Source organism: Acanthopagrus latus, chromosome 6 (assembly GCF_904848185.1).
Source record: "Acanthopagrus latus isolate v.2019 chromosome 6, fAcaLat1.1, whole genome shotgun sequence".
Lineage (NCBI taxonomy): Eukaryota > Metazoa > Chordata > Actinopteri > Spariformes > Sparidae > Acanthopagrus > Acanthopagrus latus.
Genome location: NC_051044.1, coordinates 30,889,888 through 30,916,592, shown reverse-complemented (window position 1 = coordinate 30,916,592; position 26,705 = coordinate 30,889,888). Strand labels below are relative to the sequence as shown.

Here is a 26,705-nt window from a genome sequence, read left to right as displayed (position 1 = left end):
ATGCAGCCCAAATGAGCGATGTGGGCCCACTCTCCAGTAGGCTCACCACCCGCAGAAGGGTCCAGAAGGGGCAGGTGCAGTGTGATTTGGGTGGCGGTTGTGGGCGGGGGCCCCGATGACCAAATCCTCAGACGGTGACTCGAGCTATAGGGACATGGAATGTCACCACGCTGGGGGGAACAGAGCCTGAGCTAGTGTGGGAGGTTGAGCAGTACAGGCTAGAGATAGTCGGGCTCACCTCCACGCACAGTTTGGGCTCTGGAACCCAACTCCTTGAGAGAGGCTGGACTCTCTTCTATTCTGGAGTTGCCCATGGTGAGAAGCGGCGAGCTGGTGTGGGCTTGCTTATAGCTCCCCAGGCTCAGCCGCCGTGTGTGTGAGTTCACCCTGGTGAACGAGAGGGTCGCTTCCCTGCACCTTCGGGTCAGGGATAGGTCTCTCACTGTTGTCTCGGCTTATGGGCTGAACAGCAGTGCAGTGTACCTGACCTTCTTGGAGGCCCTGGGAGGGGTACTGGAGAGTGCTCCAACCCGGCACACCGCCGTTCTACTGGGACACTTCAGCGCTCACGTGGGCAGCGACAGTGTTATCTGGAAGGGTGTGATTGTGAGGAACGGCCTCCCCAATCTGAACCCGAGTAGTGTTTTGTTACTGCACTTCTGTGCTAGTCACAGTTTGTCCCTAACAAACACCATGTTCAAGCATAAGGGTGTCCATATGTGCACTTGGCACCAGGATGCCCTAGAACGGAGTTCAATGATTGACATTGTAGTCATGTCATCTGACCTCCGGCCGTATGTCTTGGACACTCGGGTGAAGAGAGTGGCTGAGCTGTCAACTGATCACCACCTGGTGGTGAGTTGGATCTGCTGGCAGGGGAGGAAGCTGGACAGACCTGGCAGACACAAACACATCACGAGGGTCTGCTTGGAACGTCTGGCGGAACCCTCTGTCAGGGAGGTCTTCAACTCCCACCTCCGGGAGACCTTTAACCAGATCCCGAGGGAGGCTGGGGACATTGAGTCCAAATGGACCGCATTCTCCACTTCCAGTGTTGACATGGCTATCCGGAGCTGTGGCCGTAAGGTCTCCGGTGCCTGTCGTAGCGGCAATCCCCAAACCCGGCGATGGACTCTGTAAGTAAGGGATGCTGTCGAGCTGAAGAAGGAGTCCTATCGAGCCTGGTTGGCTTGGGGGACTCCTGAGGCAGCTGACGAGTACCGGCAGGCCAAGCTTGTGGCATAAACTCGGGTCTGGGAAAAGTTCGGGGAGGCCATGGAGGAGGACTACCGGTCAGCCTCGAGGAAATTCTGGCAAACCATCCGGCGCCTCAGAAGGGGGAAGCAGTCCTCCACCAACACTGTTTACAGTGGAGGTGGGGTGCTGTTGACCTGAACTGGGGACATTGTCGGGCGGTGGAAGGAATACTTTGAGGATCTCCTCAATCCCACTGACAGGCCTTTCATAGAGGAAGCAGGGGCAGGGGACTCAGAGGTTGACTCATTAATCACTCAAGCCGAAGTCACTGAGGTAGTCTGGAAGCTCCTCAGTGGCAAGGCATTGGGGGTGGATGAGACCCATCCTGAGTACCTCAAGTCTCTGGATATTGTGGGGCTGTCTTGGCTGACATATCTCTGCTGCATCATGTGACAGTCAGGGACAGTGCCTCTGGCAGACTGGGGTGGTGGTCCCCCTATTCAAAAGGGGGACCGGTGGGTGTGTTCCAACTATCGGGGGGTCACACTCCTCAGCCTCCAGGGTACTGGAGAGGAGAATTCAGCCGATAGTCGAACCTCAGATTCAGGAGGAACAGTGCGGTTTTCGTCCTGGCCGCAGGACACTGGACCAGCTCTATACTCTCCACAGGGTGTTTGAGGATTCATGGGAGTTTGCCCAACCAGTCCACATGTGTTTTGTGGACTTGGAGAAGGCATTCGACCATGTCCCTCATGGCATTCTGTGGGAGCCGCTCCGGGAGTACGGGGTTGGAGGCCTTCTGTTAAGCTTGGTTTGCATTGCCAGCAGTAAGTCAGACCTCTTCCCAGTGCCTGTTGGACTCCAGCAGGGCTGCCCTTTGTCATCGGTTCTGTCATTATTTTTATGGACAACATTTCTGGGCGCAGCCATGGACTGGAGGGGCACTGGTTTTGGAGCCGCTGGTTCTCATCTCTGCTTTTTGCAGATAATGTGGTCTTGTTGGCTCCTTCGAGCCAGGACCTCTAGCATGTCCTGGGGCAGTTTGCAGCTGAGTGTGAAGCAGCTGGGATGAGAAGGTTTCCCAGCAGAACACTGCCAAAAGCAACACACTGCCTTAGCCGGCTTCTTCCCATAATGCATCCTTGTGACGTGTTCCCCAGGTTAGCAACTCGCATGCACCCAGCCATCCACATGGTGTAAAAGGAAAGGTGATTCATCAGATCAGGCTACCTTCTTCTATTGCTCCATGGTCCAGTTGTGATGCTCACATGCCCATTGTAGGTGCTTTAGTCAGTGGACAGGGTCAGCAAGCATGGGCACTCTGACTGGTCTGCGGCTATGCAGCCCCATACACAACAAACTGCAGTGCACTGTGTATTCTGATACCTTTCTGTCAGAACCAGCATTAAAGCTGCTGTCCATAGTTATGAGAAAAAAGTAGAAATTTTGAATGAGCACAGCTCCCAGGTCCCTCCTCCTTCCTCTCTGATGCACTGCAGCCCTGCCTTCAAAGCCCCTCCCTACAGAGGACCCTGCTGTGCATGAACAGGCTTGCAACCACAGTAACAGAGGAAACCAGATAACCAAGATGGCTTGTTCACATCAGGTTGAATGCTGATTGCTTTGGTAGGGCACTAACCCTAACCCTAACCCTAACCCAAGAAAATAAGCCCTGACTGTTGTTTCTCATCAATACAATTAAATTACAATGACAAGTACATATTCCTCACATTGTGGTAGGCGAGGAGTTACCAGGTTATCATTAACTATTTTTGCCATATCTTTCTGAAGCATGAAACTAATTCAACCACTTCAGAGCGTCCTGAACACAAACTAACTTCATAACTGCCCGGTCACTTGAAAGACACTTTTGCTAACCAGTAGCCATAAAGACAAAGCTAAACACTGGAGTTAACATACAAGCTAATAAGCTAGATTCATCAACAAGCTATGTAGCTTGACTGCAACATTGTTACTGTAACTGCTACCTTAGCCTTGTGGTTAAAACATAGAATTAAACTATGTTTAAAGAATTAATGTATCAAGCAGGGGTCCTTACATGCCCAGCAGAAAAGCGTTGAACTCTGCGTCGCTCTTGAGTCCTTACAAATCCAGCAGCTCCCTCCACCTCTGAAATGACGTTCAGATTTTTATCCTAGTTTTCTCTTTGACCCAATTATTTCTTTTTGCACTGCTTTTCTTCTTAAGTCTTACTATTTCCTCTCTTTGACGTGGGGAATGGTGGGGCATTTTTCGGCTCTGTTGCCTCACCAACGTATTTCGCAGCTTGAGATTGAACATATCTGAACAGGTCAAAGTAGGCACAGCGCCTGCACAAGGGAGGGGCACTGTTGAGTACACATTGCTTGAGGGAGGGGGGCTACCAGCAGTGTAAGCACGAGCATGATTGACACTTCTCAGACACTCCCCTTGGCTCTGATTAGTTTTGTTGATTTCAGAGAGATAAATTCTTGCAAATCAAATTGTGGTCACTGGGTGGACACACTGACTGGATATTTTCACAGTTGATCTTATTCTACTGTCAGATCATAATGACAATTTTTGCAAATATGAAAAAACATAGTTACAGACTACAGCTTTAACTTCTTCAGCAATTTGAGCAACAATATCTCGTCTGTTGGATCGGACCATGCGGACCAGCCTTCACTCCCCACGTGCATCAATGAGCCTTGGCCACCCATGATCCTGTCAATAGTTAACTGCTGTTCCTTCCTTGGACCACTTTTGATAGATACAGACCACTGCAGACTGGGATCACCCCACAAGAGCTGCAGTTTTGGAGATGCTTTGATCCAGCTCTCTAGCCATCACAATTTGGCCTTAGTCAAATGCACTCATAATCCTTACACTTGCCTATTTTTCCTGCCTATAACACATCATTTTTGAGGACAACCTATTCAAATGCTACCTAACATATCCCCCCAACAGGTGCCACAAGTGTTATTCACTTCACCTGTGGTCACAATGTTATGCCTGATCGATGTCTACTTTGCATAATTGAGCATTAGATAAATGTTTTATTTACGTTTGTATGTGTCCCTAAATAATTATGACATTACAGTAGACAACTCCCAAAACAATCATGTACCTTATATCTGACTTAACATTCTCAGAGTGAAATGGCTCTAAAAGATACTATACTTACAACTTAAATTATGTTCAGCCCTGAAACCAACCCAATAGGCTATTTGAAATACCAAATGTTGTAAGTTTGTGTTCTAATCATTATCCTCATTTTGAGTGAAGAACTTTTGTGTGTTTTCAGGGGGCGCTGATGATACGTGGACAGAGTCTGAGGAGGTTCTAGAGGATGACAGCGCAGTCAGGTAAACAGTTCACTTTAACTAGATTAGGGGACAATGAACTTTAGACACTGCTGTGTGACACCAATCACATGTGACCACAATAAAACACAGCAATGACTGACCTCATTGTAAAAAAGGAAACATTACTGACTGAGATATGGATTTTAAAAGTGTCCCATTTTTCTGTTAGTTTTATTTTCCTCCTTCGTCTTCTCTCCTCCTTTACTCCCTCCACACTCTTTGTCTTTCTTCCCCTCTCCCCAGGAATGGAGACTCCCAGCTCTTTGACAAGGTTCGAGGTCATGACATCAAGCTGCTGCGTTACCTCTCAGTTCGCTACATCTGCGACCTGATGGTGGAGAACAAGAAGGTTAAGTTTGGCCTAAAGTAAGGAACAGCACAGACTTGTGATTATGTCTGAGAGGAAGAAGCTTCAGATCTAGTTTAGTTTTTTCCAGTTCTGTGTACGTACACAGATCTTGGTTCTTGCTGTCACGTCATTTATCATATTTTAGGGACTAATCCACTGCAGTTACTGATATTGGCTGTGAGGTTACATGTGGAACAGATTGTGTTGGTACTGTTTTGAAGTATATATTTCACTAGAGATGGTTGACCGAAAATGCATAGTAAATGATCAAAAAAGCAGCTTACATGTAAGGACTAACCTCTAACCCTAAAGAAAAATGCAAGGAATGGAATAATGTACTCTAATACTAGAAAGCAAACAAGCAATTAATTTACAGCATCTTAAAGATGATTTTTTTACTTCTGAATTACAAGAACACTAACAATTAAAGGTTGGGTGGGAGAAAATGTGTCCACTGCCAGCACCCTCCCTTGCATGTCTACCAGAATAAACACTGATACTGCTATTGCTGTGTTTTTTTTTGGTCAGTAAAGAGACCCTGTATTCACTAAAATACCATGTTTGCCCATGAATGTTCAGTGATTCTCATCTGGCTCTCTGCAGTGTAACTTCATCTGAGAAGGCGGACAAGGCCCAACGCTATGCAGACTTCACTTTACTCTCTGTGCCTTACCCAGGTAAGCTCCTCATGTTAACGTTCTTTGTCACTCCACTTTAAACTGCCCAGACTGACACTGTTTGAATCCAGCGAAACATTGGAAGTAGAGCGGTCCCCTTATTGTGATGATGTCTACCCACAATATCCATGGGTTTGAAGTTATCTTAAGAAATGAACAGATTTCTATATTTTACTTTCTTTGTAACTTACATACTTTTGACAACAATGTTTAGGACAGTGGACCTCAATAGTCGGCCCCTGGGCGGCATCCAGCCTGCCGGCCTCCTGTTTGTGGCCCCCAAACTGTTATTCCTTCACCATGTGTTCTGGTTGGGTCAGCACTTGTACACCGGGACTTTTCTCCCTCTCAATTACACACAGACAGCTGGGTCACTCACTGCTGCGAGCGCAGTTTTTAACTGTCACTTCTGTTTTTGGAGCAGTTCACATATTCACATTTTGCCGGTCGTAAGAGATTAATAAAAGAGCTCTCCAAGTAAACTAATAAAATAACAAGTGGACAGTGAAAATCAGCAACTCAAGAAGTAGAAACTTTGAATTTGAATTCATTCTTCTTCCAACTAGGACAAGACACGGCAAACACCATTTCACTCACAGTGCCAAAATTTTTAACACCATTTAACTACAGAACAAACAACGTGAATTAACCCACAACCATCTTACATATCATCTTATGCACAAACACATTCACAAACCATAATTACACCAACACCAACAGAATACCCATGAGTCATTGCACCACAGCCCACAAGGGGAGTTACAATATGCCAGGAGAAACTGTGATGAAGATTTCCAATTTGAAACGGCATTATGAGATGAAGCATAGGAATTTTGAAGAGACATTTTAACAAAAATTCAGAGGTAAGCACAACACAAAGAAATGCACTGAAATCGTCATCAAGCTGCAAGCAGGATTCTTGTCACATCTATGACACAACAAAAAGCAACAGAGTGCTCACTTAGAGTGGTGTGGATTTTGGGAAGCACAAGAAGCCATTCTCGGATGCAGAAATGATACAATAATACATGACTGAAGTGATGGAAACATTGTTTGAAGGCAAACAAAAAGAGGAAATTTTCAACAATGTATTTTAATTTATGTTAAAATGGAAATTACATTTTATTTTAGTTCGTATTTTTCTTGTTGTTTTGAATGAAAATGACATTTTGTTTTGAATATTAGTAGTCCTCAGCAGCTTCAACAGTTGTCAAAAACTTACAAAACAAAAACCTTCAAGGCCCCACACACCACCCAGACTCAAACCAACAGCCAACTGCCTTTATCCTACCGCTCTGTTTCCTCTTGTCTGACCTGTTCGTCAGAAAATTTGCATTGAACACACACTTCGACGTGCTGCCAGCTCCATAGTAGCATGTACGTTCTGTGCTTGTGTGAGATGAAATAAGCAGGTGGTGCTGGTGTTGTGTATAAAAAAAGCTGCTGGACAAGAGGTTTATGCATGCAGCTCTCTTTACTTTCGATCAAAACGAAACTTGACTATTTCAGACAAAAACAGCTGCATACCAAACATGTAGCGAGGCATTACCAAACGAACAGTTTAATTCGTCCTGAACGGAGATAACAGCTAGTCTCGTGCCGGTACTACAAAACAACAGAATGGAGTGCATAGAAAAACAAAGCGCACACAGTATTCCACTCCTCCCACACACTATGCTCATTTGCTAGCACATCGCCAATCAGAATGGTCATACAGCTGACACACAACCAATCAGAGAATCCAATGTTTCAGACGGCCTGAAGCCAGCCCTTTCAGACTTTGCATGTTGAATCGGAGCAGACAACATCTGTGCAGTTCCTAAAGCTTCCAATGCAGCTGAACACACTGAACATATTTGTTCCTGAACTTGTCCGAGTCTTCCCAATCACGTCAGATGTCCAACGGTTGGGCCGGTGTGTTCCTGCCTTGATAAAGAGTGCCCCTGTCCGAGATTCTCTGAATGTGCAGAAGATGAAGATGTCCACAGGAAGAAGACCAATAATTATCCTTATTGTTTTTGTTTGATTAATTAATTCATCACTTGAATGCTGTGGGTTACTGTTAGGGTTAGCTGGGTGGGTGGTCAGTTTTTTTTTTCTGTTTCTCCATGATCTATTCTGACGATTGTTGTCAGAAATGTCTAATATGTAAAATCTGAATGATGCTAAGATCGCCATCTTTATAAGGTACTTTCATCAGTAACTGGGGACCACAGTTGAACGTTGTCAATCTAATTCTGTCAGCAGGCAGCAGCAGAAAACTGAGTCACTACAGCTTACACAGCTTTTTAAGACTGTAAAAATCCTCCTCAGTACATATCTGGTTAAAAATTGTTTGAAGACACGACATATATCACATACATATCACACATCCTTGTTGTTCACTATTCTTGTTGAATTTCTGAAAAAGCTGGCCAATGCTGTTTCATACACTTTCACATGTATAGCTTATAAAGGAAAAAAAAGAATTAATATGACCTACTTCTAGGAACAGACCTGTGTCACAAAGAGGGGGAAAAGTTCTTTACAAAAAATGGACAGTACAAAACGAAAGTAGGAAGTAGCAGAACTAAAGCATTTGCCATGGTTTATAATTATGGAATCATGATTAAATATGATGATGATGATGATGATGATAATAGAGATTTTGAAATGATTGACATAATGTTCAATTTAGATAAATCGGTCAAATTAGACACATCACATTTTCAAATGTCATGAAACCTGATTTTCCATGTAGTTTGTCTAAAGAAAAATCCTTCATTTATGTAAATATATCTTTCTTGTCTTTTTTTTAGGATGTGAGTTTTTTAAGGACTACAAAGACAGAGACTACACAGCAGAGGGTTTGGTGTTCAACTGGAATCAGGTAAAGAGCCTGCAGTAAGGCTGCCCAGTCTGGGATTAAAGGGATAGTTAGTGTTTTTTTGAAGTGGGGTCATATAAAGTACATATCTATAGTCGATCGGTTCTCTACTGTAATCACCGATCAGCACAGCCTCAATTTGGAGAAGTAGAGAGCCGCTCCAGCCCAGACGCTCAGCTTTGTACTGCAGTCACCTATGACAGTTCAAGTCTACGTTGTATAGAGAAAATTCACATTTGCGTGTCCCTACGCAGTTGCGCCAATACGTAGGGACATGGAGGTTCTACGGTCTGTGTCTGAAATTGTTAAGAGATACGTGCATAAACCTCTCGTCTAGCAACTGCGCCACACACTGTATTTCGCTGTTCGCAGATCACCTGTTGCGCTAATGCGTAAGGATATGGGGGTTCAATGCTTGAGAAAATGTAGTGCCAAAAGAAAGGGTGGTCTGACGGCGATGTAAAGCGGTGTGAATTTTCTCTTCACAACGTACACTTGAACTGTTACAGATTTTTTAAGGTGAGCCTTGTTTTAGGTGGTTTATTTCTCTTTTTCTCTGGACCCTGTTCACTGCAGTACAAAGCTGAGTGTCTGGGCTGGAGCGGCGCTCTACTTCTCCAAACTGAGGCTGCACTGATCGGTGATTACGGTAGAGAACAGATCGACTATAGATATGAACTTTATATGACCCCACTTCAAAAAACACAAACTGTCCCTTTAAACAATCGGTCAGCTGTGTTGTACTGATCCGGTGACACTGTGTCTCCACTGACAGGACTATGTGGACGCTCCTTTGACAATCCCTGTGTGCTTTACTCAGAACTTGAACATTGACTGGACACAATATCAGGTGACCTCTCGCCCCTCCCCTCTCCTTGTGCCATGATTCAGTTTCTCTCAGTGCTTGTTTGTGGTGTGTCACTGCCATCTGTTGTTTAACCTGCAAAGTGCTTTGCTCATGATTCATAGCCACTTGCACTGCACACATACAGTAATATTCACAGTGTGGTTATAACCTCATTGACTCACAATGAGCAGCCATACATCAACCCACAGACCTTTGTTTTAGAGGCCAATAATTGGCATATATGGAAGGCTGCATTTACATGAATGTGCAGCCTTAAACAACAGGGTTGGTTTTAGATATTTAGTTGAATTACACTAAGAGCTGGAACAAGCTAATATAGAACATGCTGTATGATTCTGAAGATGTTGTTTTCATCTTTAAGGGGCATTGTACCTGGTGTAATTTCTCTGTCGAATCAACATTGTATTTACTCGTATGTACCTGTGTGTTTTTCAGTCTTGGGACCTGGTGGAGCAGACGCAGAACTACCTGAAACTGCTGCTGCACATCATCAACAGTGATGGTAGGTAGTGGGGGTGCTGTTGATGGGAGGAGGATCAGATAAAGTTGTGTTGAGGGTTCATAGTAGTTTTGGACTGTGACTGATGGTTGACCAACTGATGGCTGATTTGCTTATTCCTTTCCTCTATTAATACAGAGCCAAATGTTTAGTCAGCAGATGTCAGTGTGAAGCTTTAAAATACTTCCTGACTTTAGCAGTTCTCAATTATGTACTGCTGTGTCCCAGAGCAACAATTATGCTAATACCGTCAGGATAATTAACATATCACAAATTACTAACCATATTAATCAGCTGCTCAAACATGTGACAGTTGGTGAAGATGTTGCAGTCCAGTATCCTAATTTAATCAGGAGAGTAACTTAACATAATCAAGTTTTACAAAGGGAGTAAGTGAAGGTGGAAAACTGAAAAAGCATTTTGACCAATACATTTTTTTTCCCCAGCAACTGAAATTAAACATTCCTGTCTTACAGCATTGCATACTACACGTCCACTGTAATCAGAGAGATACTGGCTACAGCAGACATGACATTGCGCATATGTGCCAGAGAAATACACAAGTCTTTGAGTGATATTTTTTACACAAGGTGTGAGTTGCCCTTCTACACAGAATTGTGTCATAAAGTGTCAATACTTTGTTAAAGTAGGGCGGCTGTAGCTCTCTGTAGGTTCAAATCCCGGCTCTGGGCAGGGCTGAGCTGCATGTCGAAGTGTCCTTGAGCAAGATACTGAACCCCACATTGCTCATCAGTGAGGGCCCTGCGATGAGCTGGCGACTTGTCCAGGGAGCACCCTGTCCTCGCCCTGAGACAAGGCTGGGATTGGCTCCAGCAGCAACACCCCGCGAAAGGGATAAGCGGTTCGGACAATGACATGACATGACATGACTTTGTTAAAGTGTACAAATGTACAAAAAAAAATGTCAGAGCTTAAAACAGACAGGGCTCCCCCTTTTGGCTTTTGATCAACCAGTCAGCTGGTGGTTGAATGGTGACTGTAGATGTTCATTTATCCATATGACACAAACTGAGTGATAAGTCAGTTTAACAGCACTGCCAGGTTGAGAAATTGTTTTGACCAGAGACTCACACAGCCATATGCAGTGTGTTCCAAGTGTAGCCAGTTAGAAGATACATTGTGCTCCACACTGTATGTGGTCACTATCATTAAGTTTTCAATGTAACAAAAGAATTAGGCTCCATGTTAAAACACAAATCAACAGCCAGAGGCTGATGGTGTGGGTTTTTACTTTTTTTCACTTTGATCATAGCAACTAGGGCTGAACAATTACATTAACTAACATGGGATTCACAATAAGTGCAGTATCTACATTTTTTGATAAAGGTACAGTTAAATGTGTGACGTGTGGTTCAGACCACAACAACTGTCAAATAATCGTGATCTTGACAATTTAAATTGCATTGGAAAAATGATAATTCGCTCTAATTGTGAGTCATATATATATATATAAGTATAATGTCTCTCTGTTTCTGTAAAATTGATGCTAGTGTCCTTAAAGGACAGAGTTTTATAATGTTATTTATTTAACACCGCAAAGCTGATATAGTTGTTATTTACAGTCTTCACTTCTGTCTTCATTTAGTCTTGTATCGTCTGATTTTTGGTTGTAGGGCATTACTTGCTAATGGAATTCATCAGGTGAATGTCACAAAATACTTGCTTGGCTGTTGTAATGTCTGCTGTTAACGTACTTATGATTTTAAATCAGCAAGTTCCAGTCTAGCTGTTTGTCCTGAAGGTGATGATGTGTGTGGTTGCAGATGAGAGTGGCCTCCTGGTGCACTGCATATCAGGCTGGGACCGAACACCTCTGTTTGTGTCCCTCCTCAGGCTCTCTCTCTGGGCAGTAAGTTCTCACTTTTTCTTCTCTTTTGTGCCTTTTATCTCATGTATTCTCCCCTGGTGTCTCTCCACATGACCTCCAGCCAGCCTGCAGCTCATTTGGCCTCTCCAACATTCATTAATGATTTCAGTAATCCCACATTGAATCCATCTGCCTTGACCCTGTCCACCCTCCTCATTCATATCTCTCCATATAAAACTCTTTCACCATTTCAAACATGCACTATAATGAGTTTCTTCTGTCTTCTCTGCTTTCATTTAAAATAGAACCCTCTGTTTTAAATATGTAATTTTTCTCAAGATATGATCCACACTGGCTTCTCATGAAATCACAGACCACACATGAAACTGTCTTTCAAACAGAAAAATAAATCCAGTTTGATTGTCCTTAGCTGGATGATGTCCTGTGGGGGATTGGCCTGTGGGGATTTATTTAACATGGGATGTTTGAAATATTTGATTCACTCATGTCATGTATTTTTCACAGGATGGTGCGGTGCACGCCAGCCTGGAGCCATCCCAGATCCTGTATCTGACCATTGCTTACGACTGGTTCCTCTTTGGGTAAAAATAATCATCACTATTATAATTTCATGACTTCACCACAAGCCATAACCCCCAGCACATTGGCCAGCATAAATACTTTGAAGGTGCATGTGCAGCTTCATATTGCCATCTGGTGTGAGAAGCACTGTGTTTGTCTACGACGCATACTTGAAAAGTGGCTGGTTAATGAAGCATGGAGAGCAGTGGGAGAGGGAGGCCAGGACAACACAAGGCCAGAAGTATGCCAGTTGACCAAGTCTTTTATCCTCCTGCTCCACATTCTCTCTCCCCCTCTCTCACCCCCTCTCTCTCACACACACACACACATACACAAATAGCTTATGTATAGGGGTTTTAGCACTGCTTACCATAGTACCACAGATTTCCTTGTCAACTGCTTGATAGAAACAACTCCTTGGTTCGACGATGCAGTGAAAACAGTTCTTTAATCTTAATTGGATTCTCACTGACTTATTACATCTAGTACTCATATAACAATGTTAACTAATGTTGGTTTAGGTTTTCTTCATGTTCTAAGATTCTCTGCTCTAAGATTTTCTTAAGCAATTTTTTACATAAATTAGTAACAACCAGCAAATAAAGCATCACATTTTTCTGTATTTGCAGTCATATGCTGCCAGATCGACTCTCTAAAGGGGAGGAGGTAAGTTTATCTCACTGAACTTTTAGAAAAAAATGTCTATGATTACAATGATTTAACTTTAATTTACTGAAAAGGGACATACAGGAATTCGATATTCATCCTCATCCTTGATAAATAATATTCCTTGTGGCACTCTATGAAATGAAATCGAAATGCAATTATTGTTATGGTCCGATTATGAGAAGTATTCCAAACAAAGTAGGTTTGTCAGCAGAGGTGAAAATGATTATTTGAAAACATTGGAACATATTAAATTGTGCTCCAACAGTACAGGAAGTTGCAGCTTCATCTCAAAGTTTTGTTCTAAGGGTCATCAGGAATGTTATGTGCCAGATAAAACTGCAGTTGCAGGCAAAACATATGGAGACTATAAACACAGAAAATCGCATGTCGTTCAATAAGTGGTCTAAAACATCAACGTTAGTGTCATGTTCTGGTGTCTCCGTATGCAGAAAAGCCTGTATCTGCACCATTTACAGTCTCTGTGGAACAGAATCAAAAATAGTCCATTTTTTGTACAGTGGTGCGTGAAAGTTTGTGAAGTTTTAGAATTTTCATTATTTCTGCATATGACCTAAAACAACATCAGATTTTCAAGCAAGTACTAAAAGTAGATAAAGAGAACCCAGTAAAATTTCCAATACTAGATATCTGGGAGTGGCAAAGGTATGTGAACAGTTCATTTCACTATCTGGTGTGACCCCTAAAACTGAACTTTTCCATTAACTGTTGATTAGTCCTGCACATCTGCTTGGAGGAATTTTAGCCGATTCCTTCATACAGAAAAGATTCAACTCTGGGATGTTGGTGGGTTTCCTCACATGACCTGCTCACTTCAGCTCCTTCCATAACATTTCGATTGGATTAAGGTCAGGACTTGGACTTGGCCATTCTAAAACATTAACTTGATTCTTCTTTATTCTTTATTTCTTTAGAATTTGCTGATATAATTCAGAATTCATTGTTCCATCAATGGAGGCAAGCCGTCCCAGCCCAGACATCTCATCCGTCCAACATTTTTTTTTCCAAAAGCGTTCTGGCTTGTCCTTATGATCTTTAGCAAACTGCAAACGGGCAGCAATGTTGTTTTTGGAGAGCAGTGCCTTTCTCTTTGCAACCCTGCCATGCACACCATTGTTGTTCAGTGTTCTCCGGTCTATTGACTCATGAACATTAATATTAGCCATGTTAGAGAGGCCTTTAGCTGCTTAGAAGTTACCCTGGGGTCCTATGTGACCTTGTCGACAATTATACGTCTTGGAGTGATCTTTGTTGGCCAACCACTCCTGGGGAGGGTAACAATGGTCTTGAATTTCCTCCATTTGTATACAGTCTGTCTGATTGTGGATAGGTACAAACTCTTTAGAGATGATTTTGTAACCTTTTACGACCTGGTGAGCATCAAGAACGCTGTCAATAACGTGTTGTGCAGACCAGACTTTGATAGATCCCTGTTCTTTGAATAGAACAGGCTGCCCACTGATTGTCTGACTGTCATCTCATTGATTAAAAACACTTGACTCTAATTTCACCTTCAATTTAACTGCCAGTCCTAGAGGTTCACATACTTTTGCCACTCCCAGATACATTATATTGCCAAAAGTATTGGCTCAACTGCTTTGACTCGCCTATGAACTTAAGTGACATCCCATTCTTAATCCATAGGGTTTAATATGACGGTTTGCAGCTATAACAGCTTCAACTCTTCGGGGAAGGCTTTCCACCAGGTTTAGGAGTGTTTATGGGAATCTTTGACCATTTTTCCAGAAATTCATTTGTGAGGTCACACACTGATGTTGGACGTTAGGCCTGGCTCTCAGTCTCCACTCTAATTCAGCCCAAAGGTGTTCTGTCAGGTTGAGGTCAGGACTCTGTGCAGGCCAGTCAAGTTCATCCACACCAAACTCTCTTACCCATGTCTTTATGGACCTGCTTTGTGCACTGGTGCACAGTCATGTTGGAGCAGGAAGGGGTCCAAACTGTTCCCACAAAGTTGGGAGCATGGAATTGTCGTCTCTTGGTATGCTGAGGCATTCAGAGTTCCTTTCACTGGAACTAAGGGGCCAAGCCCAGAAGAACAACCCCACACCATGATCCCCCTCCACCAAACTTTACACTTGGCACAATGCAGTCAGACAAGTACCGTTCTCCTGCCAACTGCCAAACCCAGACTCGTCCATCAGATTGCCGGATGGAGAAGTGCGATTTGTCACTCCAGAGAACGCAACTCCACTGCTCTGGAGTCCAGTAGCGGCGTGCTTTACACCACTGCATCCGACACTTTGCATTGTACTTACTGATGTATGGCTTGGATACAGCTACTAGACCATGGAAACCCATTCCATGAAGCTCTCTACAAACTGTTCTTGAGCTAATCTGAAGGCCACATGAAGTTTGGAGGTCTGTAGTGATTGACTCTGCAGAAAGTTGGTGACCTCTGTGCACTCTGCACCTCAGCATCCACTGACCCTGCTTTGTCATTTTGTGTGGCCGACCACTTCGTGGCTGAGTTGCTGTCATTCCCAATTGCTTCCAGTTTGTTATAATACCACTCACAGTTGACTGTGGAAAATTTAGGAGCGAGGAAATTTCCCACACCTATCACAGTACCATGCTGTAATTCACAGAGCTCCTGAGAGTGACCCATTCTTCTACAAATGATTGTATAAACAGTCTGCATGCCTAGGTTCTTGCTTTTATACACCTGTGGCCACAGAAGTGATTGGAACACCTAATTTCAATTATTTTGATGGGTGAGTGAATACTTTTGGCAATAGAGTGTATGTCATATTGGATCATTTTCCTCAATACATAAATGGCCAGATACTATTTTTGTGTCATGTGTTTGACAGGATTCTCTTCATCTACTTTTAGGATGTGTGTGAAAATCTGATGATATTTGAGGTCATATTTTTGCAGAAATATAGAAAATTCTAAAAGGTTCACAAACTTTCAAGCACCACTGAAGCTTCACTTCAGCTTCACTACTGTTTCATGTGAAATAACAGTATGTATGAGGAAACCTACTGGGCACACTCATTTGTCTTTGATGGCTTTGTATCTGCTTTGATCAAAAATGTGTTTTTCTCCATCAGATTTTCTTTTTTTGCTTCAATTTTTTGAAGCACATTGTCTCAGAGAAGTTCTCTGCTGTAAAGAAAGTGAGGTGAGTTCCTCTATCCATCTTTCAAAGTTTTATACATGTCTGTTATCTTTCTTTCTTTGTTCTGTTTCTTGTCGGTCTGTCTGTCTTTCTCTGTCTCTAAGCTCTCTCTGAGCTCTCTAGTTAGCATTACTTTTCTATGTGTCTTTCTGTTGCTAAAATAGTAACGCTGATACAGCAAATAACCAAGTCAGTGAACAACTGGTTTGCGGATGCAAGCGTCAATTTTTATTCTTTCTCTTCTTTTGATTCCGGATGATTTCATCATCATCATTTTTTTTTGTTTTCAGAAGGAAGAATTCCCACTTCAAAGACAGTGATTTCAATGTGGAAGAATTCTGCCAGTTAAGTGAGTCAGTGTGTCTCATATATTGCTGCCTACAAACGGGGTACCTCTGATAGACCTTTGATGGCTGTGACTCATTTAACAATAACATCATATACTTTATTCAGTGCATTCATAAAACCTTAACCCTTTTCAGATGTTATCATATTGCAGCCTTATGTTAAAATAATTTCAATAATTGTTTGCCCTCATCAATCTACATCCAGTTCAATATAACAACAAAGTGGAAACATGCTTTTTGCTCTGATATGCATTGAGACCATATATAGACAGTTGCATGTCTTTTTCATATCATGTCCAATCAATTGAATTTACTACAGGTGGACTCCAGTCAAGGTAGAGAAACATCTTAAAGATGATCGAGAGAAATGGGAGGCACCTGAGCTACATTTCCTCTTTGTCACAGCAAAGGTTCTAAATACTCATGTCAATGAGATATTTAAGCTTTTCCTTTTTTAATAATGAAATGCAATTAATCTAAAATCTAAAATTCTTTTATGGTGTATTGAGTATAGATTGATGAGGGGGAAATTATTTAAATGATTTTAGCATAAGGATGCAACATAACAAAATGTGATAATAATGAAGGGGGTACACACATGTATGGATGTATGTATGTACGTACGTACATACGTATGTACTGAAGTCGTGTCTGGGCTCGCCTCTGTTCCACTGGCTTCTATATTTCAGGGCAGTTGTCTACTCAGCATTTCTTTCATCTGTCCTGATGAAAAAAAATCATGTTCCAGAGGTTTACTTTCCTTATTGTAATTCAAATCAGTTCCACAAGCATTTGGTATTGAATTTTGAAACCATCATAATTTTAACACAGAAAACAGCAGTAACTCTGAGCCCAACAGCCCAACTCGCTCCTTTTGTCAAGCTGTGACTTTAAGCCTCCAAAAGGTACAACTTATGAGAAAATGGTGATTGTTAGAGGCAGATGTGGAGCACTGGGTCAGGATCAAAAAGGAAGTGATGTACAAAAGAGAAATCAGGTGCTTTTGGAGGACAGGGCTAAAACAGTAGTTGAGTAGAGATAAAAATCAGTGACTGAAAAATGTCTGTCATGTTGGTAAAGGGAAGTAACAGGCCTGCTGTCTGTTTTGTTTCAGAATCAAGGGATCGTGGCAGTGTGACCAGTTTGAGCAGCGAGTTCTCCCTTATCACTGAGGAGGCAGGCGGTGCCTCCAGCCTCACCAACGATACTGTGGACATGTTCTACAGCCAACCCCAGGCCTCAAGCTGGTCAGTGTCACACACAGGCTCACAGAGTCAGGGATTTATTTCTCTGTTGTACCACTGTCTGGGTGAACACTCTGTTCTGATTGGCTTGAAGGTGTGAATTAACTTGGACACTGCTGCACCTTTACTGTTCTAAATCAATGTGCTATATCCCGTATCTAAAATGAGCAGCATCCGCTGGTTGCAGACAGCTCAACACTTAAAACAAATCAAATTTAAAAGAAAAATCTGATTATTTTATTTACAACCCAAAGCGTGGTCCCTCAGTGCATCATCCTCTGAGCACCACAGGGTGGCTCTGTAACTTACAAGCTGCAACAAAAAGCCTACTCTCAGGGCTTTAGGAAATTAAAAGTTGGTAATTTATTCATAAAAAGGTGAGTAACCCTGTTTGATTTCAGAAAGCTGGTAAACTGACTCTATGTAGTTTATTCCTCACTACAGCTGCTACACTGTCCCTCTGAGCTGACAAAAGATCTCACTGTTCACTCACTATTTCAGGCTGCAGCCTGGCACTCATTTGTTGGTAAAAGGTTTTTTATTTTATGTGGTGACAGTGACACGGCTGGTTCGATGTCTTGTCTTGTTGTTTATCATGCTTTGATATTATATTTGCTGCTGACCATACACACTGTTATCAACTTTGAATGTTTCTAGCGGTAACTTGAGTTGTCTGGCTAACAGTTGAGCTGAAGCATTCAATGAGCTGAGCGGACTAGTTTATCTCCTGTTGCTAGGTCCGTCCTACAGTATTTACTGGAGTAATGAGCAATGTTTCTGTCACATGAGAATCTGATATTAGTCAGACTCTCAGTTATTTTCAGGGAAATTGAGTTACTGCTTGTGAAACTTCATATTTTTATCACAAAACAAAAAAATACACAATTTGTCATTTGTTATTTTCTTTGTCAAGTGACCATGGTATAAGTGTGATAATGCCCTTCAAGGTGTCCATTATTGGGAATTAATGGACTTCGTGGAGGCCTCCACGTCATGTATGAATTCCTGATAATTAACACCTTGTCTGACTTTTTCCCTTTCTTAATGTTTAATCATGTGTTTTGGAGAGTTAATATATGCATGTTTATCATTCATATTTAATCAATGTGTGTGAGATTGTGGATTTCTATGAACACTAGCCCTCAGAACAAAATGTATGTAAGGCCTCAGACTGAAAACTGCACCACTGTACAAAACACAAGAGGCTTCCTTGGTGATGGCGCTCTCTGCTCTCTGGTGCCAGTGAGACACTGAATTATGAGCAACTGATTCATCAGTTTGTAGGAGACACTGCACAGCTGTTTATAATAGAATGAAACAACATATTACAACGTAGCAAAGTTATCACTGTCAATGAGTGGCCTAGTCTCAATATCTACTCACACTTTCACGTCCGCATTGACATACTTATTAAAAAAGACGACGTTAGGTCATGAAGACCTTTTTCTCGACATACCACTCACCAATGTCATAGCCCTAAATACAGGCCAAAATTACCTGACAGTCCACAGCTGTACTGGAGCTGTGTCCACAATCACATGCAAAAGCTTATAACATATAAACTCCGGGGCGGTAGTTGTGGCAATATGTTGTTTAAGTCCAGGAATGCACTTCAACTTTTCTTTCAATATTGGTGGGTTAAAGGTTGACATCTCGAAAGAAAGAAAGAAAGAAGAGAAGTGCAACATGGCAACATGAGCCAGACTCATTTTAACCTTTGGTCACTCAGCACTGCATCATGCCAGAGCCTTCTGCGTTCACCATCAAAACATGAATGTTAGGTTAATTCTCTGGTCAGTTCCCCTGACCAAGGCACCAACCTTTCTCTGTTGTTGACTGCCCAGTGCTCCTCAGTGATCCGTTACATGCAGAGATCCACAACACTGTTCATTGTATGATAACTAATGATTATTCTTATTATATTCTTACTATAACAGACATTAATGTCATCAGTCATTTGGTAAACTCACATCACAGGCTGTTAACGCTGCAATGGTGCCCCTCCTCCTTATCTTCCTCTTCCTCATAGTGTTCTTCCTCCTCCTCCTCCTCTTTGGATGTTGATGTTTTCTTTCTCTCCTCAGGAGAAAAGGTACCACCTCCTCTCCTCAGATGGTTGTTTGGAATAAACAGAACCCTCTGGAAGAGCACCTCTCCCATCCACTTAACGAGGCCAGGTCTTCCAGCTCATCCTCCTCCAACCAATCAGAACACTGTGTCACACGCACTGGCAGCAGTCCATTGGCTGTCCCTGGAAGAAGGTGAGTGACTTCAAACAACTCCATCATCCAGGCTAAGTTTGCATGCTATCTTGTTTTTCTACACACAACTAACTTAAGTAATGCAAATTTTGGATGATCACCAGAAGCATGGTGCTTTCATCACCACATAGCACAAGAACCAACACCTGTGGTAAAGATCTTGTTTCGTCTAGCATGTTGATTTATTTTGAAAGTGAGTGAAAGAATGATGCAACACTATTTTGCATTTTAAACACAGCTGTCTGCAGTCACTTACATGTCCATAATGTACAATCACTAAATATAATATGATGATAGTAGCAAAGTAAAATGGACAAAGTAAACTTTGTTTAATTACCATACCATCAGACTACAGAGCATTCTTCTGCATCCTTCCTCAGGTTGTGAGGCTCCTCAATTCCTCCTCAGCACTATGCTGTAAAAACTGTTTTAATTTTATGAATTACATACAACTATATAGAAATAGCCAATTAATCTTCTTACTGCTGGTCTCGTTTCCAAATCTGCTGAATCAAAAATATACATACAGTAATTACAGGTTGGACGAGAGGTTTATGCATGCAACTCTTTTTACTTTCGATCAAAACCAAATGTAACTATTTCAGACAAAAACAGCTGCATACCAAACATGTAGCGAGGCATTACCAAACGAACACAGTTTAATTCCTCCTGAACGGAGATAACAGCTAGTCTCGTGCCGGTACTCCAAAACAACAGAATGGAGTGCATAGAAAAACAAAGCGCACAAAGTGTTCCACTCCTCCCACATACCATGCTAATTCGCTAGCACACTGCCAATAAGAATGGTCATACAGCTGACACACAACCAATCAGAGAATCTAATGTTTCAGACGGCCTGAAGCCAGCCCTTTCAGACTTTGCATGTTGAATCAGAGCAGACAACATCTGCACGGTTCCAAAAGCTTCCAACTCAGCTGAACACACTGAACATATTTGTTCCTGAACTTGTCTGAGTCTCCCCAAATGCTTCAGACGGCCAACAGTTGGGCCGGTGTGTTCCTGCCTTAATACTACCAGCACCATGCTTGATAGTAGGTGTGGTGTTTTGGGGGTGAAAGGCCTCACCTTCTCGCCTCTTAACATATTCCAGCTGTTTGTGAACAAACAACTCAACAAACAAGTTTTTGTTTAATCTGACCACAGAGTTCTCCTCCAGAAGGTTTTTTCTTTGGCCATGTGATCTGTAACAAGCTTCAGATGAGCTTTAAAGGCAGGAACACGCCAGCCCAACCGTTGGACGTCTGAAGCGCTGGGGGAGACACCAGACGATGTCTGCTCCAATTCAACATGCGAAGTCTGTGAAGGTTGGCTGTTGGCCGTCGGAGCCATTGGATTCTCTGATTGGTTGTGTGCCAGCTGTATGACCATTCTGATTGGCGGCGTGCTAGAGAATCAGCGTGGTGTGTGGGAGGGGCAGAATACTGTGTGCGCTTTGTTTTTCTATGCACTCCGTTCCGTCATTTTCTGTTTGCATGCACCTCGTGCAAGCGCAGAACGTACATGCTACTGTGGAGCTGGCAGCACGTCGAAGTGTGTGTTCAATGCAACTTTTCTGCCGAACAGGTCAGACAAGAGGCAACAGAGTGGTAGGATAAAGGCAGTTGGCTGTTGGTTTGAGTCTGGGTGGTGTGTGGGGGCCAAGTTGCTGCGTCTGGAGTAAGAGCTTCTTTCTTGCACAGCAGCCTCTCAGCTCACATCTGGCTGTGGACACTGTCACCTGTCTTCCAGCAGCTTTTAATTCATTGCAGACTTTTTAGAATCAAAATCAGAATTCCTTTACTGTCCCGCAAACAGGGACATTTCTTTGTCACAGCAACCAAAGGACAGTAATATTACAATAAATAATAATAGTAAAAGTAAAAAATAGAATAAAAAGGTAAGAAATATAATAGACAAGAATATACATATAAACATAATATTGTACAATATGAATATGTAACAAATAACAGGGTTTCCATGGGGTCTTAAAAAGTCTCAAATTCTAAAATTTGACAGTCTCAATTTTAGGCCTTAGTCTTAAATATGTCCGTATTTTGCATATAGGTCTTAAATTACATTTAGGTAGGTCTTAAATATGTACATTCATTTACCGCTTCCGTCATTGCCTTTTTTTTCGTTTATGGGAAATGTTGTTAGTGAGATTCACAGTCAGCTCCGTGTGTTTTACTTCTTCCTGAAGTAACGAGGAACGTAAGTGTCATTTTGCCAACAGACCGGTTGGAATTTATCACCGTACACTTCGCCAGTTCCGGAAAGACTTCAGCAGCAGAATCTGCTACAACTATGGGAAAGAGTAAATTTAACAAGTGTTGGAACAAACAGAATTCAGAGGGCTAAAAGCCAAACGTAAAGATGAATTTGAAGCGCAGTGCTCTGCAAGAGGACTCTCAACCTGGGCACCCTTGGTGTGAAAATGCTGGTGTCACACATAAAATTGGAAAAACACCAATTGCCTTCTAAAAGTCTCCAGCAAAGTCATGCTATCACACACTTCTGTACGCCTTTGTCACCATTTCCCAGTCCAAGTTCATCCAGTTCTGCTCAAACCTAAAAAAAAAAAATAAAAATTTCACCTGCCAGCAATGAAGATTTCATTATGCAGTGAGGAAGACCTTTGCATACCTGGATGCTTGGTATCTTAGTTCCAGATATGACTACCTGTTCCAGCTGTGAGTTTCTCTTTTTTATTTATCTCTCAGGTTAGCAGCAGACTACACCCGGTCAGGTTCCTCCCTCTCTACAGAGTACGGGAGTTGGCAGATAGTTTCGGGCTGTGGCAGCATCCATGACCACGCTCACATCCCACTACCTCTGGCTTCAGTCTCAACCTCGTCTGCTGTGGCTGCAGCCTACGACTCCCCGCTGCCCTTCAGTTTCCAGGATGAAGGACCCAGTGGACGAATGTAAATAACACATCCTCTCCATCACTGTCCCTCTGTAGTCTGTCAGTCCTTTAATAATCAGGTGTTTCAGTTCAGGGGGGTTTGACAGGGATTTAAATCCACAACACAGGTGCATGTTTTCAGTTCGGGGATCCTTCCTTTTATGTTATGATCAGCGCAGCCTCAGTTTGGAGAAGTAGAGAACTTCTCCAAACTGAGGCTGCGCTGATCGGTGATGATGGTAGAGAACAGACCGACTATAGATATGTACTTTATATGATCCCACTTCAAAAAACACCAACTGTCCCTTTAAATCTGTCCTGGCAGAATTGCTAGCAGTCTGAAAAGGCAAACGGCATCTTTGTATCTCAGTTCTGACTGAATGAGAGGAACTGGGAAGAAGAGTGAGAAGCAGAGATGATGATGATGAGCAGGGTGTGAGCTCTGTGATGGTCAATTCAGGAGTACCTTGTTGCCTAAATGGGGCTGATTCAAACTGTCTTTGCCTTAATCATTCTGTTCTTTTTCTCCTCTGATTTCTTTACAAACACTTTTTTCCTTTTCTTCTTTCTGTATTACAGCACCTTAAATATCAGATTCCCCTCTAACTTTCTTCTACCTGTCTTCTAATTGTGCTCTCTCTCCCCTGTAGGTGTCCATTACTCTCTGAGCGCCAGGCTCGTCTGGAGGCGGTGCGGGAAGTCTTTCTTGCAGCCTACAGCTCCACTGTTGGCCTTAAGTCATCAGCACCCAGCCCCTCTGGCGCCATCTCTGGCCTCCTGGAGCAGTTTGCCCGTGGAGTAGGCCTCCGGGGTACCAACGCCATCGTCTGAGCCCTCTTAATGTGACTTCAGATCCTCCTCCTGCTTCCATCCATACATCCCCAGCTGATTCTACATGTTTCGACTCGGAACAATAAAGTGCCAAACTTCTCTGTTCAGTTCAGGGGTGAAGCATTCTATTTTTTCATGAATTTCTTTTGATGTTGTTTTCAAACCTTATAAGCCAGGATGTCATTTTTTCTGTGCTTCCCTGGCTTTTCTTTGGACTTTTAATCTTCCATACTGAGTTCATCTGTCACATTCAGGGAATGAAATCTTTCAGCCACAGAATCAAAAAGGGATAAATTATAAGATGCTGAGAACATGGGATGTGTACCTGTTTCAAACAGGATAACAAGAATTCTTCCTTTATCTTTTCATAACTTTTAAAATCCCTAAAGCAGAAAAAGTTGTTTTATTCAGGTGGATTTTGAAGATGAGATAAATACAGCACTTAATGTGTTCTGACAGAAATGGTACCAGGCAGTTTTTGGTTCCTAATTCGGCACCGTTAATTGAAATCGGAATATCTTAGCTGTTGAAGATAATTGCTGAGGGGTCTAGACTTCAAGGATGATGCTGAATTTTTAAAAGATTTTGGCTGCAATAATAATTCCCTCTGGCGGTCTAGTCCGCCTTCCTCCTTGTTGTAGACAAAAAAATTGCAGTCCTAATCTGATGCTAATATTAAGCTTCAGCAGTTTGAGTAAGTGGATATGTTATGTCCTGGTTCAGTTTCAGACTAAAAGTCTACGGGGACTGTTCTTCACAGTTTTGTGGAAATCTTAATTCAGAGGCTTAAGTGTCGATCTTTTCACTTCGCCAGTCTAATGTTTCATATCCTCCACTTAAGTCTATATTCAACCATTTCTTCTTCGTCTTCAGTAGCACTGACATGGTAGCACAAAGAGGCACTAAGCATTGTGGTAGCAAATGTGAACCGAATGCCTTTTCAATGTTCTTTCTCATTGGACTCCAGTGGAGCAATGTCCATGTGATGCCTGCCTGTGCTGAATGTTCAGCCCAGCTGTTATCCCACAACTGTTGTTGAGAAACATGTGCACCTTCTTTCAGGTCACACTTTGACTTTTCTACCTGAGCGACTCTCAGCTGGATTCACATGTTCAAGTCATCCTCTCCAGGGAATGCAGTTTTTATGTTAAGATAGCTTCTCAGTGTTTGTCAGTTGCTGTACCTCAGGACCTTTTGTTGTGCCTTTTTTAACTTCAGTGACACTGGCTCAGATCTCTACTTCCTCTGGTCCAGTTTAAGGTGTTTTTTTTTGTTTTTTTTTTAAATATTATTTAAATGGTTTGAAGAGCTTGGCTTGTTTTCGGTCAAAACTGTCATCAACAAGCAGCTGCAGAGCATTAGCAGCATTAGTTTTGTGAAAAAGCTTTTGTATTGCCTGTTCATCATTTGGTTGTAGGACTGTAAGATTTTTTTTTCTTGGACAGTAACATATAGCTGTTGAGTCATGCACACCCCTAATTAGGTTGGTGAGATGGGATTTGATCTAGTTGAACTCATTGTCATGTCTGGAGAGGATTTGTATTAATTTAAGAAGTAACTCTAGGATGAGTTTTGGGTAAAATGAACCGGAAGGCGTTTAGCTTAGATATGCATAAAGACTGAGGTGGAAGTGGCTAGTTTGACTAACTCAGAAACACATCTCTGCTTATTTTATGTTGGTTTTTAGCTTGTTGAAGCAAGACACAAACAGAGACTGTTTTATCTTTGGGTTGAACAAACAAGATGTTGAGGCTCGCTGTTTCCCCTTGTTTTTGGTCTTTATGCTCGGTTAGCTGACGTGAAAGTGGTATTGATATTCAACTCTCATTCTCAGAGAGAAGTCTGGCTGTTTTGCAGTCACCTGAGTATCCCTTTATCCTTGATGCAGTAAGGAATATGTTTGAATGCCTGTGTCAGTTCTCTGCCCGGACTGTCAAAGTGATTGAATTTCGTATCCCTACACAAAATGACAGTCCGTCCAGCTTTATTTGAGACCTGACAGGGTCATCAGGCCTTGTCAGGTCTCAAGCTTTGTTTTTAAGATTCTTTTTTGAAGAGGAGATTTCATTTCATATTCATATGATTTGTTGTTATTTTGGTATTTCTACTGTTGCTGTCTAGCAGCCAATCACAGGGCACTTTCTAAAGCATTAATGTCATTTCCAAATGCCTGAAAAATGTATGTTACAAAAAATGTCTCATTCAGAGTTACTTCAGATTCTCCCAAATAACTTTCTCACTCAGTTTGTCACTTTTTCACTCACTGGTTTTGCATGACATCCTCCACATTTATCTCATGTGCGGCATATGATTTTATTTGTTTTACAAATTAATTTTTATTTGAGAATCTTTTATTGAAATGCTGCATTGCACTCATCCAATGAGTGTTCTTTGTACAGTTGATGCATTTTTAAGTAATTCTTTTTGTTTTATTCATTGTTGGCAGGTGGCAGGCTACAATGACAGCCGAACTGACCCGCAGGTAGCAATTGTGAATAAATGAAAAGTCTGAACAAATTTGGGACTTGCCCGTGTATTTTTTTGCTGTTCATAATAATTGCTTCAACACATGAAATGGGACATCAGGAAGTTTAAGGATCGGTAAGTGAAAGTGCCAGATAATGTGATTCTCATCAAAAAGTACAGGGTGAGGTCTATATGGAGCAGTGCTGGTTGTACAGTCTGACAGCAGCAGGAAGGAAGGACCTGTGATACCTCTCCTTCACACACTTAGGGTGTATCAGTCTGTTGATGAAGGAGCTGCCCAGTGCTGAGATAGTGTCCTGCAGGGGGCGGGACTCCTGCACCAGCAGCAATGACAGCTTGTCCATCATCCTGCTCTCTCCCACCACCTGCACTGAGTCAAGAGGGCATCCCAGGGTGGAGCCGGCCTTCTTGATAAGTTTATCAAGTCTCCTCCTGTCTGCTGCTGAGATGCTGCTGCTCCAGCAGACTTCTCCATAGAAGATGGCTGATGCCACCACAGAGTCATAGAAAGAGGTCAGGAGGTCCCCCTGCACTCCAGATACAGTCTGCTCTGACCTTTCTTATATGTTGTTGCAGTGTGATCAGTCC

The 26,705-nt window shown here is 42.4% G+C and overlaps 1 protein-coding gene across 2 annotated transcripts in view; it reads left to right on the top strand.

The window, feature by feature from the left end:
* Nucleotides 1-26,147, top strand: part of mtmr14 (myotubularin related protein 14) — a 38,281-nt gene extending 12,134 nt beyond the window's left edge. For both annotated transcript variants that reach the window (XM_037100705.1, XM_037100704.1), the window contains exons 5-19: nt 4,484-4,544; nt 4,788-4,910; nt 5,497-5,570; nt 8,369-8,439; nt 9,212-9,286; nt 9,740-9,806; nt 11,588-11,673; nt 12,157-12,233; nt 12,843-12,879; nt 15,975-16,045; nt 16,333-16,391; nt 17,504-17,636; nt 19,718-19,894; nt 22,615-22,818; nt 23,450-26,147. In XM_037100705.1, the coding sequence (XP_036956600.1) occupies nt 4,484-4,544; nt 4,788-4,910; nt 5,497-5,570; nt 8,369-8,439; nt 9,212-9,286; nt 9,740-9,806; nt 11,588-11,673; nt 12,157-12,233; nt 12,843-12,879; nt 15,975-16,045; nt 16,333-16,391; nt 17,504-17,636; nt 19,718-19,894; nt 22,615-22,818; nt 23,450-23,630 (1,496 nt within the window). In that variant the 3' untranslated portion in view covers nt 23,631-26,147. The remainder of the gene's footprint in view (nt 1-4,483; nt 4,545-4,787; nt 4,911-5,496; nt 5,571-8,368; nt 8,440-9,211; nt 9,287-9,739; nt 9,807-11,587; nt 11,674-12,156; nt 12,234-12,842; nt 12,880-15,974; nt 16,046-16,332; nt 16,392-17,503; nt 17,637-19,717; nt 19,895-22,614; nt 22,819-23,449) is intronic.
* Nucleotides 26,148-26,705: the final 558 nt, after the last annotated feature.